At 43.2% G+C, this 17,657-nt stretch overlaps 1 protein-coding gene across 4 annotated transcripts in view; it reads right to left on the reverse strand.

Annotated features, from left to right (window-relative positions):
* Window positions 1-17,657, reverse strand: part of LOC123756533 (uncharacterized) — a 319,015-nt gene that overhangs the window by 33,502 nt on the left and 267,856 nt on the right. For all 4 annotated transcript variants that reach the window (XM_069331349.1, XM_069331346.1, XM_069331347.1 and 1 more), the window contains exon 5: window positions 6,205-6,354. In XM_069331349.1, the coding sequence (XP_069187450.1) occupies window positions 6,205-6,354 (150 nt within the window). The remainder of the gene's footprint in view (window positions 1-6,204; window positions 6,355-17,657) is intronic.

Genomic DNA, 17,657 nt, shown 5'->3' on the forward strand with positions numbered 1-17,657 from the left:
GCTATAGTAAGCCCGTAGTGGACTTACCTGGCACAGGAGCGGGGCTGTAACTCATCGTCTATAAGGATTAGTTAGTCCAATTGTAGGCTGACTGCGGTCTGTGAATGTGCCAGAATGAGATGAAAATCTGTATCTAAGTTGCACCGTGAGTGTCGTTGGGGGTGGGTTAGTCATGGAGGTTAGTTTAATAAGGTCCTGGATTAACCAATTCTTTTAGACAATCATTGGTGAGGTGGTTACTCTTGAGTGCGATCCTGTTACCCTGTACTCTTGGGGCAATCCTCAGCGGCGGGGGTTCAAATTCTGGACGTGGTCAAAACAGTATGTATGCATGTATATATATGTATAAGGATATATAATCCTTACCCAAATGTGTAGGGAAAATTGTTGGAGGTGTGGGACAAACATACGCTGCTCAGGGTAGGCTTCAATTAGACGACTGAAGAATTATCATTAATTATTCACACAATTCCATCCAATTCTCATGGATTTAATTCTGGTCAAGTGTGAAATATTAGTGGAGATGGCCGCAGACTTTAGCATGTAGGTTTTATAGAAATAATATTTGCACAAAGACTGTCAGTGTCAGGTTAAACAACTGGCTGACTTCCACACAAGCAGAACTAGCAGCATTACACCTAGCTACCAGTACATTAAAAAAACATTGGAGGAGGAATAATATTTTGTGATTCAAAGTCTGCTCTTCAAACAATCGAAAACTTCTCTTGGAAGATCGACAGCAAGAACCTCATACTCCCAATTATAAATGACCTAATTGATGCACAGAGTAAAGGGTCTCGAATCTCCTTTGTATGGATACCTTCACACATAAATATAACCCATCATAATGAGACAGTCATTGCAGCCAAATTAGCATGTAACAAGGATGAAGTTGAATTAGATCTAGGTATCCCCATCCAACCCATTCTCGCACTTGCTTATAGTCAATATTGGCTTATGTAATAAGTGCATATGTGACATACTAATTGATTGTTAATATTTTAGTTTACCTTGAAAAGCTTCATAGAAAATACCGACCTCACCTAACCTTCTTAGTATGTTAAGATAAGCATCTTATTGCTTCTTATTTCCAATTATTACTTAACCTATCAACGGTATAGGTTAAGTAATAATTGTAATTAAGAAGCAATAAGATGCTTATCTTAACATACTAAGAAGGTTAGGTGAGGTCGGTGTTTTCTATGAAGCTTTTCAAGGTAAACTAAAATATTCACAATCAATTAGTATGTCACATATGCACTTATTAAATAAGCCAATAGTTACTATAAGCAAGTGCGAGAACGGGTTGCCCCATCTCTGCTGTCAAAACTGTATTGTTCCAAACACTCAGATCTGATAGGAAAGAAATTACTGACTCCCAACGACCTGAAAGTACTAGTATAAAAAGCTATGATCTGTTCAGATCCGAAACCTATATCTATGGGCAGCACAAAACGTCCACTAGACTGTGCGACACAGTGGTTGCAAGGATCAGGTTGGGTTACCGTTACCTGTGGCAGGTGGCTGCAGGTGACGGATCTCCCAATCCTGAACACTCCAGTTGCAAACTCTGTGAGCAGGAACTACGGCACGATCTCCCGCACTATATCACTGAATGCCCAGTTATTAGATCTTTCAGACCAGTTGGCATGAGGTACCTGGAGCTTTACAATTACTTTATTCATTCTCGTATTCTTGAAGATATCCTCACAGTGTACAAAAAATTTGCTAGTGCAGGCTACTAAACATATGGCCCTGTACGGCTAACCATCCTGCGGGATGGGGACTTTTATTACCACTGCTGCCTTATTCAATCTTGTGTTGATGATATCCTCAAAATGCTTCTGGAGTCTGCCAGTGCAGACTGCCCATCACATGCCTCTGTATGACTAACCATCCTGTGTGATGGGGATTTTCAGCACCACGTAGCTAATTTTTTGACACACTGTACTCCCCCTTCATATAGTCTAGGGCAGCTGCACAAATGCAGATGTACCTAAATGTGTTAATAAAAAAAAAAAAAAATCCTTAAACACAAAGTAGTTTCATTGTCCTTTAAATAATATTTTATGTAAAGGAAAAGGGGCTAATCCGGTGCAGAGGAAGGGGAGGGGAGAGAAGGGTTGATGTGGGAGGAATCGGGGAAGGGATGAGATGGAGCAAGGAAGGGGTGAGAGGGAGCAGGGGAGACGATGGAAGGGAGAAAATGAGGAGGACGTAAATAAATGGGTGGGTGGCTGGATAAATGAGTAAAAGAGACGAGCAGATATTACATCCATCTATCTATCCATGGATAAATAGATGGAAGTGTAAATGGTTGGAAAGATGGATGGATAGATGTTTGAACAGATGTGAGAGACAATCCTGGGCAATGCTTGGTACCCCCCCCCCCCTAGTCTATATATAAGAATGTCCGTCTGTCCAAAATCAAGAGACCAGACGCTTGGGGCTAGCCACACCCAACACTGCAGGGGGAATGGTCTGGGGCTTAGGACGACACAAGACTGGTCGGAGGTTACCAGAATTCAATAGGGAACAGCATGCTAGGGTCACATTCAGACTACCTCCTCCTCAACATTGAATTTGGCACTGCCCGCTGGAATCCATTTTTTCTCATAGTAATGGAATACATGGAATAGTATACATTACTATTCATGTAATATAGTAATTGAATCACAGCATCTCCATAACCCTGGACAACATGGTTTCAGAACAGGACGCTCTTGCCTGTCGCAGTTGCTGGACCACTATGACATGGCCTTACATGCCATGGAAGACAGACAAAACGCTGATGTAATTTACACAGATTTCACAAAAGCCTTCGACAAATGTGACTATGGTGTTATTGCACACAAAATGCGTGCAAAATGAATTACCGGAAAATAGGTAGATGGATCGACAATTTCCTGACTAACAGAACCCAATGTGTAATAGTCAGCAAAATTAAAATCTGGACTATCAACCGTGAAGAGCTCAGTCCCCCAGGGTACTGTGTTTGTTCCAGTACTTTTTTATTCTCATACTGAACATAGACAAGGACACGAACTATAGTACCGTATCATTCTTTGCAGATGACACTAGGAATTGTATGAGAGTAGACAACATAGAGGACACAGCAAACCTCCAATCACATGTAAATCAAGTCTTTCAATGGGCTACAGAAAATAATATGGTATTTAATGAGGATAAGTTCCAGCTCATGTGCTATGTAAAGAAACGGAAACATGAACAAAACCGTCAAATCAAACCATAAAACGGAAAAGCAATGTAAAGGATTTGTGTGTAATAATGTCGGAAGATGATTAAAGAAAGAACCTTGAAGAACACAATAAAGTAGCCGTCACTACTGCAAGAAAAATTACAAGTTGGATAACAAGAACCTATCAAACAAGAGATGTTATACCAGTGATATTTTTCTAGACCCTAGTGTTCTCTAGAGTGGAATACCTTTACACAATAACAGCCCCTTTCAACGTCGGCGAAATTGCTGACCTGGAGAACGCGCAGAGATTCTTTACTGATAGAATCCACTCAATAAAACATTTAAACTATTTGGGCCGTTTACAATTCTTAACTCTGTATGTTCTAGAAGGACAGACAGGAGAGATACATAATAATTTACACGTGGAAAATAGTAGAGGAACTGGTCCCAAACCTGCACACAGAAATAACATCACATGAGACCAGAAGGCATGGCAGGATGTGCAGAATACCCCCGTTGAAGAGTACAGGTGCAACAGGTACTCTGAGAGAGAACTATCAACATCAGAGGCCCGAGACTGTTCAACACGCTTCCCCTACACATATGGGGCATAACTGGCCGACCCCTCACAGTGTTCAAGAGAGAACTGGATAAACACCTCCAAAGGATACCTCATCAACTAGGCCATCATGATCCATATGTCAGGCTGCAAGCAACTACATCCAACAGACTGGTTGACCAGGCCATCAACCAGGAGGCCAGGCCGTGGCGACGTTGATCCCCCGAAATCAACGCAAGGTAACCGCAACGTAGCAATATACATTATTATTCACTGATCATTGGAAAATTAACAAATTTCCTGCTGTCCATAATTTGCCCATAGTGACATCAAACAATTCTCACATAGCTTCACAGGTTTCTCAAGTCCTGCCCCTTTCTCAAAGCACATAAGGTAACTATTCTGCTTGTTAATATTTTACGCCACTAAGCATCCCTCACCTGTGGTCATTCAACACAGTGATAGTAGACAATACTTTTATAAGACAGAGAAAAACAGCGTCAAAAACACAGAGATAAACCGGCAGATACACAGACCTGTGCACCATGTGCCCCCCAACCCTCTAGTATATGTGTAAATGGAAATGTCTGTTGCCCAGAAGGGGCAGGGTGGAGGGGGGGGGGGACAATAACCAGAGAAATCTTAACAAGCAGCACAGAAATCATCGATACATACAGCGATAGCAGGAGACTCGACATCAGCGAGGCACTACACATCAAAAAGTCAAGACCAGCAATCAACAGCCAACCGGGCTGTTGGCTACATAACTATTATCTACCCACTTCAAGATCCCGAACCAACATAGAAGCAGCAAGAGAAAATATGGGCCAATTGGCCTACTGTAGTTACTTTCGTTCTTATGTTTTCATATGCAATTCATACTCATTGATTTGTGTCACCTTACCCAAAAACATTTGTGTCATATCACCTCAGCCAAAACGAATATAAGCATGAAATTATATATGTAAACCTGTCTTTGAAAATGTGAGAAGCCTTTGCGAAACGTTTTTAGGCGTCAGACAATAAATAAAAAATGAGAAAATGAACTTTGGAGAGTTAATTTTTCAGTTACCCCCAACAGTGAAGAAAAACGTAAGAATAAAGAAAATTCGTGTTAGAATCATTAATCTTATCCTTTCGGTCATTAATCTTATCCTTTCGGTCATTTTCAACAACATACACATACTAAAAGAATAGGGGTGGTAGGAGAAGAAAGTATCAAAGTGTTCAGTGAGGATCCACAAGGTCTTCTCTGAGTACTCATTATTTTCTTCTTCGAGGCTATGGGTCCCTACACTTGCACCAGAGGTGGTACCCCTATATATATATTATATATATATATATATATATATATATATATATATATATATATATATATATATATATATATATATATATTCATTTAGATTTATGTCTGTTATACTTTTTAATCAGTTACCAAATCCCCTTAATATTGAATTAACAAGAAATTCGCACGCATTGATAGACAAAACATTACACAGTATGCGATATGCATTTTGCATATTTTAAACCAAACTTAACATATTATCTTAACATAAATATGCAGATTATTTCTCAGTACTCCATAACTTTAGTAAAATTCAACCAATATTAAAAAAATATTCAATGTAACTGTTACTATTAAAAACTCTCGTACAGTGAAAAATAAACTGCCTATCTGGATGGGGCCGAGCCTTTTTCTGAGTTACACGGTTCTGCCTTAAAAACAACGTTGATTGTATTTTATATTTTAACAGGTGGATATAGAAACAGACGACTGTTGACTTTTGTTAGCAGGCTGAGAGCTCAGCCTTCTTATAGCTCATGGTAAGCCTTACCTGCTAGTTTCCCTGGAATACGACCCACCAATCGTTCAACAACCAAGTACCCAACCACTGTTTGGTGACGAGAGGCGTAATGTTAAGGATTGGAGCCTAGTCAATCCTCCCCGGCCAGGATACGAACCCAGGCCAAATCGCTCGCTAAGCGCGGGGCCTTTCTGAGCCCAACCTCCTATAGGTAGGTTGGGAGGGCATCGCGGCTGCGAGAGCGGGCTTACACTGCACAGTGGCTCGTCAAGTATTACCTGCACTCTGTGTTCTTTATGGTGGATGGGGAGTGAATGTTAATGGCCACCAGAGATGTGTGGGGATTACTGAGCAATGGTGGTGGCTGCATGTGGCCGCCGATATTTTGTTGGTGGGCGAGGTAGGACTGATGATATATAGTATTGTATCGTGATGGATACAGGCACCACAATATAAATCACGCAGCAGAGATGAAATTGATTCACAAACACAGCACTTTACAAAACATACATACCCAAATCTCTTAACATATACACGCAGCACTTCTCAACACACACACACACACACAAACGCAGTAACTCACACACTCAAACAGCGTATAATAAAGACAATAAACAAGAGAAGCACTAGTTTACCTTCCTCAGGCACGCCCTCCGGCTGGGGACACGTGTATGACCCATCCAATCTTCTACCAAATAAAGCGCTGTATATGGCCAGTCTGGAGTTTTTCTCACATGTTAGAGTCAGTTTGCCAGGCACGCACGTTATCTTGCTTATGAAGGTCTCTGCAAAAATGAACTTTGTTTTTGTTAAGTGCCTCGACTAGCGTTTTTCAAACATGAAATCGTACAAAACAATTAACTCACATCTATTATGGCATTATAAACATGTAAAAATCTAACGTTGATACCTAGTAATAAGACATGATGGATTCTACAAAGCAGTTAAGCAACGACTGCATTATTTACGTTGATAACATTAAGAACCCAGAGCTTTTCAATGCCCTCCCTTCATGTTTTAAGAGAACATTGTTATCAGGTGATCCTTTGTTGTCTGGAAAGAACTTATGAATTAGCTCCCGAAATCTCTGTAGCTTTCCTATAGTTTGATCACAAGGAAATACAAATATCCACCTGAAAAACTCGTGGGCCACGTATGTGTGTGTGTGTGTGCGTGTGTGTGCGTGTGTGTGTGTGTGTGTGTGTGTGTGTATGTGTGTGTGTGTGTGTGTGTGTGTGTGTGTGTGTGTGTGTGTATGTGTGTGTGTGTGTGTGTGTGTGTGTGTAATTACCTAAGTGTAGTTACCGGACGAGAGCTACGCTCGTGGTGTCCCGTCTTCCCAACACTCTTTTTTTCATATAACGCTTTGAAACTACTGACGGTCTTGGCCTCCACCACCTTCTCACCTAACTTGTTCCAACCGTCTACCACTGTAAGCGAAAGTGAATTTCTTATATTTCTTCGGCATCTGTGTTTAGCTAGTTTAATTCTATGACCTCTTGTTCTTGAAGTTCCAGGTCTCAGGAAATCTTCCAAATCGATTTTATAAATTCCTGTTACTATTTTGTATGTAGTGATCATATCACCTCTTTTTCTTCTGTCTTCTAGTTTTGGCATATATAATGCCTCTAACCTCTCCTCGTAGCTCTTGCCCTTCAGTTCTGGGAGCCACTTAGTAGCGTGTCTTTGCACCTTTTCCAGTTTGTTGATGTGCTTCTTAAGATGTGTGTGTATGTGTGCGTGTGTGTATGTGTGCGTGTGTGTGTGTGTGTGTGTGTGTGTGTGTGTGTGTAATTACCTAAGTGTAATTACCTAAGTGTAGTTACAGGATGAGAGCTACGCTCGTGGTGTCCCGTCTTCCCAGCACTCTTTGTCATATAACACTTTGAAACTACTGACGGTCTTGGCCTCCACCACCTTCTCACTTAACTTGTTCCAACCGTCTACCACTCTATTTGCGAAGGTGAATTTTCTTATATTTCTTCGGCATCTGTGTTTAGCTAGTTTAAATCTATGACCTCTTGTTCTTGGAAGTGCCAGGTCTCAGAAAATCTTCCCTGTCGATTTTATCAATTCCTGTTACTATTTTGTATGTAGTGATCATATCACCTCTTTTTCTTCTGTCTTCTAGTTTTGGCATGTTTAATGCTTCCAACCTCTCCTCGTAGCTCTTGCCCTTCAGTTCTGGGAGCCACTTCGTAGCATGTCTTTGCACCTTTTCCAGTTTGTTGATGTGCTTCTTAAGATATGGGCACCACACAACAGCTGCATATTCTAGCTTTGGCCTAACAAAAGTCATGAACAATTTCTTTAGTATATCGCCATCCATGTATTTAAATGCAATTCTGAAGTTAGAAAGCATCGCATAGGCTCCTTGCACAATATTCTTTATGTGGTCCTCAGGTGATAGTTTTCTATTTAGAACCACCCCTAGATCTCTTTCTTTATCAGAATTCTTTAAAGATTTCTCACATAATATATAGGTTGTATGGGGTCTATGTTCTCCTATTCCACATTCCATAACATGACATTTATTAACATTAAATTCCATTTGCCAGGTGGTGCTCCATATACTTATTTTGTCCAGGACTTCTTGAAGGGCATGACAATCATCTAAATTTCTTATCCTTCCTATTATCTTAGCATCATCAGCAAACATGTTCATATAATTCTGTATACCAACTGGTAGATCATTTATGTACACAATAAACATCACTGGTGCAAGAACTGAACCCTGTGGTACTCCACTTGTGACATTTCTCCATTCCGATACATTGCCTCTGATTACTGCCCTCATTTTTCTATCAGTCATAAAAATTTTCATCCATGATAGAAGCTTACCTGTCACCCCTCCAATATTTTCCAGTTTCCAGAACAACCTCTTATGTGGAACTCTGTCGAAAGCCTTTTTTAGGTCTGTGTGTGTGTGTGTGTGTGTGTGTACTCACCTATATGTACTCACCTATATGTGCTTGCAGGATCGAGCATTGACTCTTGGATCCCGCCTTTCTAGCTATCGGTTGTTTACAGCAATGACTCCTGTCCCATTTCCCTATCATACCTAGTTTTAAAAGTATGAATAGTATTTGCTTCCACAACCTGTTCCCCAAGTGCATTCCATTTTTCTACTACTCTCACGCTAAAAGAAAACTTCCTAACATCTCTGTGACTCATCTGAGTTTCCAGTTTCCACCCATGTCCCCTCGTTCTGTTATTATTACGTGTGAACATTTGATCTATTTCCACTTTGTCAATTCCCCTGAGTATTTTATATGTCCCTATCATATCTCCTCTCTCCCTTCTTTTCTCTAGTGTCGTAAGGTTCAGTTCCTTCAGCCGCTCTTCATATCCCATCCCTCGTAGCTCTGGGACAAGCCTCGTCGCAAACCTCTGAACCTTCTCCAGTTTCTCTATGTGTTTCTTCAGGTGGGGGCTCCATGATGGCGCGGCATACTCTAAGACGGGTCTCACGTAGGCAGTGTAAAGCGCCCTAAAAGCTTCCTCATTTAGGTTTCTGAATGAAGTTCTAATTTTCGCCAGTGTAGAGTACGCTGCTGTCGTTATCCTATTTATATGTGCCTCAGGAGTTAGATTAGGTGTCACATCCACTCCCAGGTCTCTTTCTCGAATCGTTACAGGTAGGCTGTTCCCCTTCATTGTGTACTGTCCCTTTGGTCTCCTGTCACCTGATCCCATTTCCATAACTTTACATTTACTGGTGTTAAACTCCAGTAGCCATTTCTCTGACCATCTCTGCAGCCTGTTTAAGTCCTCTTGGAGGATCCTACAATCCTCGTCTGTCACAACTCTTCTCATTAATTTTGCGTCATCTGCAAACATCGACATGTATGATTCCACTCCTGTAAACATATCATTTACGTAAATTAGAAAGAGGATTGGTCCCAGCACCGATCCTTGAGGTACTCCACTTGTTACTGTTCGCCAGTCCGACTTTTCGCCCTTTACCATTACCCTCTGGCTCCTTCCTGTTAGGTAGTTCTTCACCCATACTAGGGCCTTTCCGCTTACTCCTGCCTGCCTCTCAAGTTTGTATAGCAGTCTCATGTGCGGTACCATATCAAAGGCCTTTTGGCAGTCAAGAAATATGCAGTCTGCCCAGCCTTCTCTGTCCTGCCTTATCCTTGTTACTTTATCATAGAATTCTAAAAGGTTTGTTAGGCATGATTTCCCTGTCCAGAACCCATGTTGGTGCTTGTTTACAAACCCAATGCTCTCCAGGTGCTCAACAAGTCTTAGCCTAATTATTCTTTCAAGTATTTTGCAGGGGATGCTTGTCAGTGATACGGGTCTGTAGTTAAGTGCCTCCTCCCTATCACCTTTTTTGAAAATCGGTACGACATTTGCCTCCTTCCAGCAACTGGGCAATTCTCCCGACATAAGTGACTCATTGAAGATCATTGCCAGAGGCACGCTGAGAGCCTGCGCTGCCTCTTTAAGTATCCACGGTGATACTTTGTCTGGTCCAACAGCTTTATTTGCATCCAGTGTTGTCAACTGTTTCATTACATCCTCTGCTGTCACCTCTATATCTGATAGTCTTTCATCTTGGGTAATCTCTTCTAACAATGGGAGCTGCTCAGGCTCGGTAGTGAACACTCCATGGAATTTTGCATTCAGTACCTCGCAGATTTCCTTGTCGCTTTCTGTATATGCCCCTTCTGTTTTCCTCAGTCTTGTCACTTGGTCATTTACCGACATCTTCCTTCTTATATGGCTATGTAGTAATTTTGGTTGCTTTTTCGCTTTGACTGCAATATCGTTCTCATAATTTCTTTCCGACACTCGTCTTATGTTAATGTAATCATTCCTAGCTCTGTTACATCTAATCCTGTTGTCCTCTGTCCTTTGTCTTCTGTACTTCCTCCACTCCCTCCTGCTTCTCACCTTTGCTTCCTGACACTGTCTATTAAACCATGGGTTATTATATTCCCTCCTGCTTTTTTCCTTTATTGTTGGAATAAATCTATCTTCAGCCTCCTTGCATTTCAATATGACTTGGTTCATCATACCTTGCACTGTTTTTCCTCTAAGTTCTTCCTCCCACTGCACTTCTCCCAGGTAGTCCCTTATCCTTCTGTAGTCCCCTTTTCTGTAATCAAGTCTCCTTTCCCGGACCTCTTGTCCTTTGGTCACAATTTTAAGCTCCATCATGTAGTCAAAGGCTAGGACACAATGGTCACTAGCTCCTAGTGGTATTTCATGTTCCAACTGCTCGATGTCTTCTACATTCTGAGTGATAATGAGATCTAATAGGCTGGGCGTATCCCCTCCTCTTTCCCTAGTATCTTCTTTCACATGCTGTGTTAGGAAATTCCTGTCAATAACGTCTACCAGCGTCGCTCCCCAGGTCTCCTCCCCGCCATGGGGATTCCTCGTTTCCCAATCTATCTCTCCGTGATTTAGGTCCCCCATGACTAGCAGCTTCGCTCTCATTCTATGCGCTAAAGTTGCTGCCCTCTGCAGTTCATCCATACATGTCTTGTTGCTGTCCTCGTACTCCTGCCTGGGCCTTCTACTGTTTGGTGGGGGATTGTAGAGTATCAAGATTACAATCTTCTTCCCATCCACTGTCAGAGTTCCATGTATGAAGCTTGTGCTTTCATTGGTACCCGGATTTTCCAGCTCATCAAACTTCCATTTCCGCTTTATTAGTAGTGCCACTCCTCCTCCCTGTCTCTGTGTCCTTTCTTTTCTTATCACCTGGTACCCCTCTGGAAAGATTGCATCCGAGATCATGCCATTTATTTTAGTTTCCACTATTGCCACTATGTCTGGGTCTGCCTCACTAACTCTTTCTTTTATCTCTTCTGCTTTATTGGCTACCCCATCAGCATTGGTGTACCAAACCTTGAGACTCTTCTTGGAAACTCGGGTGTCAGAGTTCCCCCTTTCACCAGGGGTCTGGGGGGAACTGGGGGGTGTCTGGGGGGCAAGTGGGGGCTGTGGGGGTGAGTGGGGGGGTGCTAGGGGGGTGCCTGGGAGTGCCTGGTAGGCGGATGGGGTCTGGGCATCTAGGGGGGTAGGAAGGGCATAATGGGTCTGAAAGTTAGGGGTCTGAATAGCATAGGGGGGTTGAGAAATAGAGTGAGACTGAGAGTCAGATAGAGGTTGAGAGGTTGGGGGGAAGAGGGCTACTGAGGGCGGAGAGCTGAGATGAGAATGGAGCATGGGTGCTGGGAGTGGAAGAGAGGGTATATTAGTTAGGGGGGAATCGGGGGTAGGTGGGGGTTTTGGGGTAGAAGAGGGGAAGAGGGAGATGGGGGAAGGTGTTAGGGGGTCACAAGGTGAGGGGGTTAAATGTGGGCTGGAGGTGCATAGGAGGGGTGAGGGTTGGGTGGGGTTTGGGGGTGAGTGGAAGAGGGATGCAGTGGAAGCTGGGATGGAGTAGATGGAATTGAAGTCAATGGGGTAGAAGGGGCAGGGGAGTGGGAAGGGGTATTTGGGGAGGGGGGATGGGAAGGTGGGTTTGGGGAGGGCATTGCTTGACCCACTGGGGTCGCTGACAAGTGTGATGTAGCAGGGGCAGGGGAATCGTTGTGGAGGTGCAAATGTGGAAGGGACAGGGGGGTTTTGGGAGGCTGAGGCAGGGGGGATGTATAGGAGGGCTGAGTTGGGGAGGATGCGACCTGGGAGATGACCTGGGAGATGACCTGGGAGGTGACCTGGGAGGTGACCTGGGATGTGACCTGGGAGGTTAGACTACCTGATAGGCTAGTACGTTGTCGTTGTTGCCATCTATTTTTGTGGGCTGTTTGCTCATCTTTCGTCATAAACCTCTCTATAAATACATTGTAATGGGTTTCACTTCCTCTGAGTAAATGCTTGCTCCTCATTATGTACTCCACTGCCTCCTCATTGGAGAATTGCACCAGAACAGGTCTATTCTTGGTACAATTGTAGGGTCCAACCCGTCGATTGATATCCACCTCGCGTTCTGCCATCTCTGCTCCAATACACCTCAATATCTCGTGCAATTCGTATTTTTCTGTTTCTATTCTCTCTTGTCTTGTTGGTGCCCTAGATTCGAATAATCCATGTATTATAATAGACCGTCTCCTCAGTAATTCATTGTCATGCTGGTAGCCTGTCCCCTGGGGATTCCCCATCCCAACCGCAGTCACTAACCCATCTCCCACTAATCCTCTATCCTTAGCCATGCTGCTAAACCTTCCTAATTCGTTTGTGATACGAGCACATTCCCTCTCCCAGTCCTCTCTTCCCTTCCTAATCTCTTCCTGAACATAGAGCATAAGTTCTTGTTTCTGCCTCTCTACCGCATCCTGTATTTGCTGAAATACCTCACTTTTAATCCCCTGGATTAGATCCTCCAACCAATCACTCCTTCTCTCTACAAATTTCCCTATTAATTTGTCTATAAATCTGTCCTCCTCCTCATCCCTGCTGGTGATTGACCTTGAACCCCTTCTAGTCATTGCAGTAACAATCTAGCCAAAAAGGCGCTCCTCAATACCTTGCACAATCTGCTAACACAATAGGTGAGTGAATCTCCAATCGTCGTCCCACGTGGTGGTATAAGGGTTGCTGCCGAGGTGAGGTCACGCGGTCAGAGGTCGGTGAGGTCTGGTTTCACACTGCACAGTATTTCCTCATCTATTTTGAATTACGCTAATTAAACTGTTTTTCTTCACTACCTTATGGCTCTGGTCAAAACCCAAGGTTTTTTCATTCACTTGTACATTCACTTATAGTCTTTTTCACTTCGAAGTTGCCTGATTACCCCTCCCACTCCACTAGTGATCCAGGAGCTCCCAACCCACGTCCACCCAACACGATGGTCACAAGACAAGTGTGTGTGTGTGTGTGTGTGTGTGTGTGTGTGTGTGTGTGTGTGTGTGTGCGTGCGTGCGCATGCGCGTGTGCGTGTGTGGGGGGGGGGGCGCGCGCTGGGGTGCCAGTTTACTGTATTATATCTCAATTAGTAGTATTCAGTTTACCTTTCGAGTGGGATGTCTGTAACACACTGAAACAAGGTGAATTTGATTAATATATTATATAAAAGACTACACAGGGACGCTAATACACATCAGAGCTGTGATATAAAAAACACTGCGTTTTAAACTGTGGAGGAAAAAAAGGAGGATCATTGGCCTGATAATTCATCTTTGAAGAATTAAGAAAAGGGAGAAAAAAAAGACAAAAGTAAGAAAAGGAAGCCGCAGTGTTACTAATACTACTATTATCACCATTTTATTTACTGTTACTGCTACCAAAACCTTATTTTGGTAACTTACTGTTACCAAAACTCTAGAAATCATCAGGTCTGCATCCTTGAATACAAGGGCTAGACAATACCAAATCAGCTTCACAGACTTGGGGAGATATATGTTGTTTGCTGAGCAATGGTGGAGCCAGCAAGTGGGGGGGGGGGGGGATGATTGCACGTGGATAATGAGCTCAGATCTCTAACTTGACTGACAGCCTTCCAAACAAGGCGTGACTCGACCTGATCTATGAGACGGGTTAAGACACTCAACGGGGATGATAACTACCACCCCAAACGATGTATACGACCCTGAAGATATATAATGAAACACTAAAACTTCTACGAAAGGCCATAACTCTAGGCATGGTGAGTGTCTCTACAGAACAAACTGTCGTAAACACATGACTCAGAGAATAACAAACCAATGAAAGAGGTTACAACACATTGGGAACGATATCCAAGAGTACAGTTGATTCAGTGTTACTCCGGGTACCCGCTAAGACCTATGAACAGTTGCCAACAAAACAAGATATCAGAAGTAATAGTGTTCTTAACAAGGCACAGGTTCTTGTTCTTGTGGGGGGGGTAACTGGACGTGTTCACCTTCATGTAACTCATATGTCACAGGAGCGGATACACTGCTACTAGTGCGTGTAGATTGTGTCACACACATGAGCTTAATGTGTGTGTGTGTGTGTGTGTGTGTGTGTGTGTGTGTGTGTGTGTGTGTGTGTGTGTGTGTGTGTGTGTACTCACCTCTGTGAGCCTACAGGATTGAGCTATAACTCTTGGACCCCACATTTCTAACCGCCTGATATCTAATACAATGACTCCCACGCCCATTTTCTTATTATATCTTTTTCAATTTATGAACGGGGTTAGCTTCTACAAGTTGCTCATTTAGTTCATTCTATTCCCTACTACTTTTACGCACAAATATAAAAATCTGATATCTCCATAGCTCAGATGTTTTTCAAGCTCATATTCATACAATAGGAGTTCTATTTGTATGCCTTGTGAACATTTCTTTATTTTCTCTGTAAATCCCACAAATTGTGAGTCCCTATTAGGGCTCCTCTCCTCTGGCACTTCATGGCTTGGCACTTTTTCCCTTCGAGCGACGTTAGGTTCAGTTCTTTCAGTCTTGCTTCAAACACCATCCCTCGCAATTCTGGGATGAGCCTCGTTACAAACCTCTGTACCTTTCCAAGTTTCCTTGTGTTCTTTTTCGAGGTAGAGAGTAACTGAGTTTGTGTGTGTTTGTGTGAGAAACCACGCACAAGACGCAGTCAAATCATAACATAGAACGAAAAGGCAATGTAAAGGATTTGGGTGTACTCATGTCGGAAGACCTTACCTTTAAAGAACACAATAAAGTAGCCGTCACAACTGCAAGAAAAATGACAGGTTGGATAACAAGAACCTTTCACACTAGAGATGCTATACCGCTGATACTTTTCAAGACGCTTGTGCTCTCTAGAGTGGAGTACTGCTGCACAATGACAGCCCCTTTCAAAGCTGGAGAAATTGCTGACCTGGAGAGCGTGCAGAGATCCTTTACTGCTAGAATCCACCCAGTAAAACATCTAAATTACTGGGACCGACTAAAGAGTCTAAATCTGTATTCTCTTGAGCGCAGGCGGGAGAGATACATATTAATATATACGTGGAAAATATTAGAAGGGGCTGGTCCCAAACCTGCACACAGAAATAACACCACATGAGACCAGAAGGCATGGCAGGATGTGCAGAATACCCCCGTTGAAAAGCAGAGGTGCAACAGGTACTCTGAGAGAGAACTCTATCAACATCAGAGACCCGAGACTGTTCAACACGCTTCCCCTACACATAAGGGGGCATAACTGGTCGACACCTCACAGTGTTCAAGAAAGAACTGGATAAGCACCTTCAAAGGATACCTGATCAAGCAGGCTGTGATTTATACGTCAGGCTGCGAGCAGCCGCGTCAAACAGCCTGGTTGACCAGTCCAGCAACCAGGAGGCTTGGTCGACGACCGGGCCGCGGGAACGCTAAGCCCCGGAAAAACTCCAAGGTAACTCCATGGTAAAGGTGTGTTTGTGTGTGTGTTTACCTAAGTGTAGTTACAAGATGAGAGCTACACTCGTGGTGTCCCGTCTTCCCAGTACTCTTTGTCATATAACTCTTTGAAACTACTGACGGTTTTGGCCTCCACCACCTTCTCACCTAACTTGTTCCAACCGTCTACCACTCTATTTGCGACAGTCAATTTGATTATATTTCTTCGGCAGCTATGTTTAGTTAGTTTAACTCTACGACCTTTTATTATTGAAGTTCCATGTCTCAGAAATTCTTCCCTATTAATTTTATTGATTCCCGTTACTATTTTGTATGTAGTGATCATATCGCCTCTTTTTCTTCTATGTTCTAGTTTGGCATATTTAATGCTTCTAACCTCTCTTCGTAGCTCTTGTCCTTCAGTTCCGGGAGCCATTTAGATGCATGTCTTTGCACCTTGTGTGTACTTAACTAGTACTCACCTAGTTGTGCTTGCGAGGGTTGAGGTCTGGCTTCTTGGTCCCGCATCTCAACTGTCAATCAACTGATGTACTGGTTTCTGAGCCTACTGGGCTCTATCATATCTACACTTGAAACTGTGTATGGAGTCAGCCTCTACCACCTCACTTCCTAATGCATTTTATTTGTCAACCACTCTGATACTAAAAAAGTTCTTTCTAAAATACCTGTGGCTCATTTGGGCACTCAATTTTCACCTGTGTCCCCTAGTGCGTGTGTCCCTTATGTTAAATAGCTGAGCTCTTTATCTACCCTATCAATTCCTTTGGGAATTTTGTATGTGGTGATCATGTCCCCCCCTAACTCTTCTGTCTTCCAGCGACATGAGGTTTAGTTCCCGTAGTCTCTCCTCGTAGCGCGCGCGCGCGCGCGCACACACACACACACACACACACACACACACACACACACACACACACACACACACACACACACTCCTCTGTGTGTACTCACCTATTTGTGCTTGTGGGGGTTGAGCTCTGGCTCTTTGGTCCCGCCTCTCAACAGTCAGTCAACAGGTGTACAGGTTCCTGAGCCTATTGGGCTCTATTATATCTACACTTGAAACTGTGTATGGAGTCAGCCTCCACCACATAACTTCCTAATGCATTCCATTTGTCAACCACTCTGACACTAAAAAAGTTCTTTCTAATATCTCTGTGGCTCAATTGGGCACTCAGTTTCCACCTGTGTCCCCTAGTGCGTGTGCCCCTTGTGTTAAATAGCCTATCTTTATCAACCCTGTCGATTCCCTTGAGAATCTTGAATGTGGTGATCATGTCCCCCCTAACTCTTCTGTCTTCCAACGAAGTGAGGTTTAATTCCCGTAGTCTCTCCTCGTAACTCATACCTCTAAGCTCGGGTACTAGTCTGGTGGCAAACCTTTGAACCTTTTCCAGTTTAGACTTATGCTTGACTAGTTATGGAGTCCATGCTGGAGCCGCATACTCCAGGATTGGTCTGACATATGTGGTATATAATGTTTGAAAGATTCCTTACACAAGTGAGTGTGTGAGTGTGAGAGTGTGTACTCACCTAGTTGTACTCACCTAGTTGTGTTTGCGGGGGTTGAGCTCTGGCTCTTTGGTCCCGCCTCTCAACCGTCAATCAACAGGTGTACAGATTCATGAGCCTATCGGGCTCTGTCATATCTACACTTGAAACTGTGTATGGAGTCAGCCTCCACCACATCACTTCCTAATGCATTCCATTTGTCAACCACTCTGACACTAAAAAAGTTCTTTCTAATATCTCTGTGGCTCATTTGGGCACTCAGTTTCCACCTG

The sequence above is a fragment of the Procambarus clarkii genome, chromosome 25 (assembly GCF_040958095.1).
Source record: "Procambarus clarkii isolate CNS0578487 chromosome 25, FALCON_Pclarkii_2.0, whole genome shotgun sequence".
NCBI classification, from domain to species: Eukaryota; Metazoa; Arthropoda; class Malacostraca; order Decapoda; family Cambaridae; genus Procambarus; species Procambarus clarkii.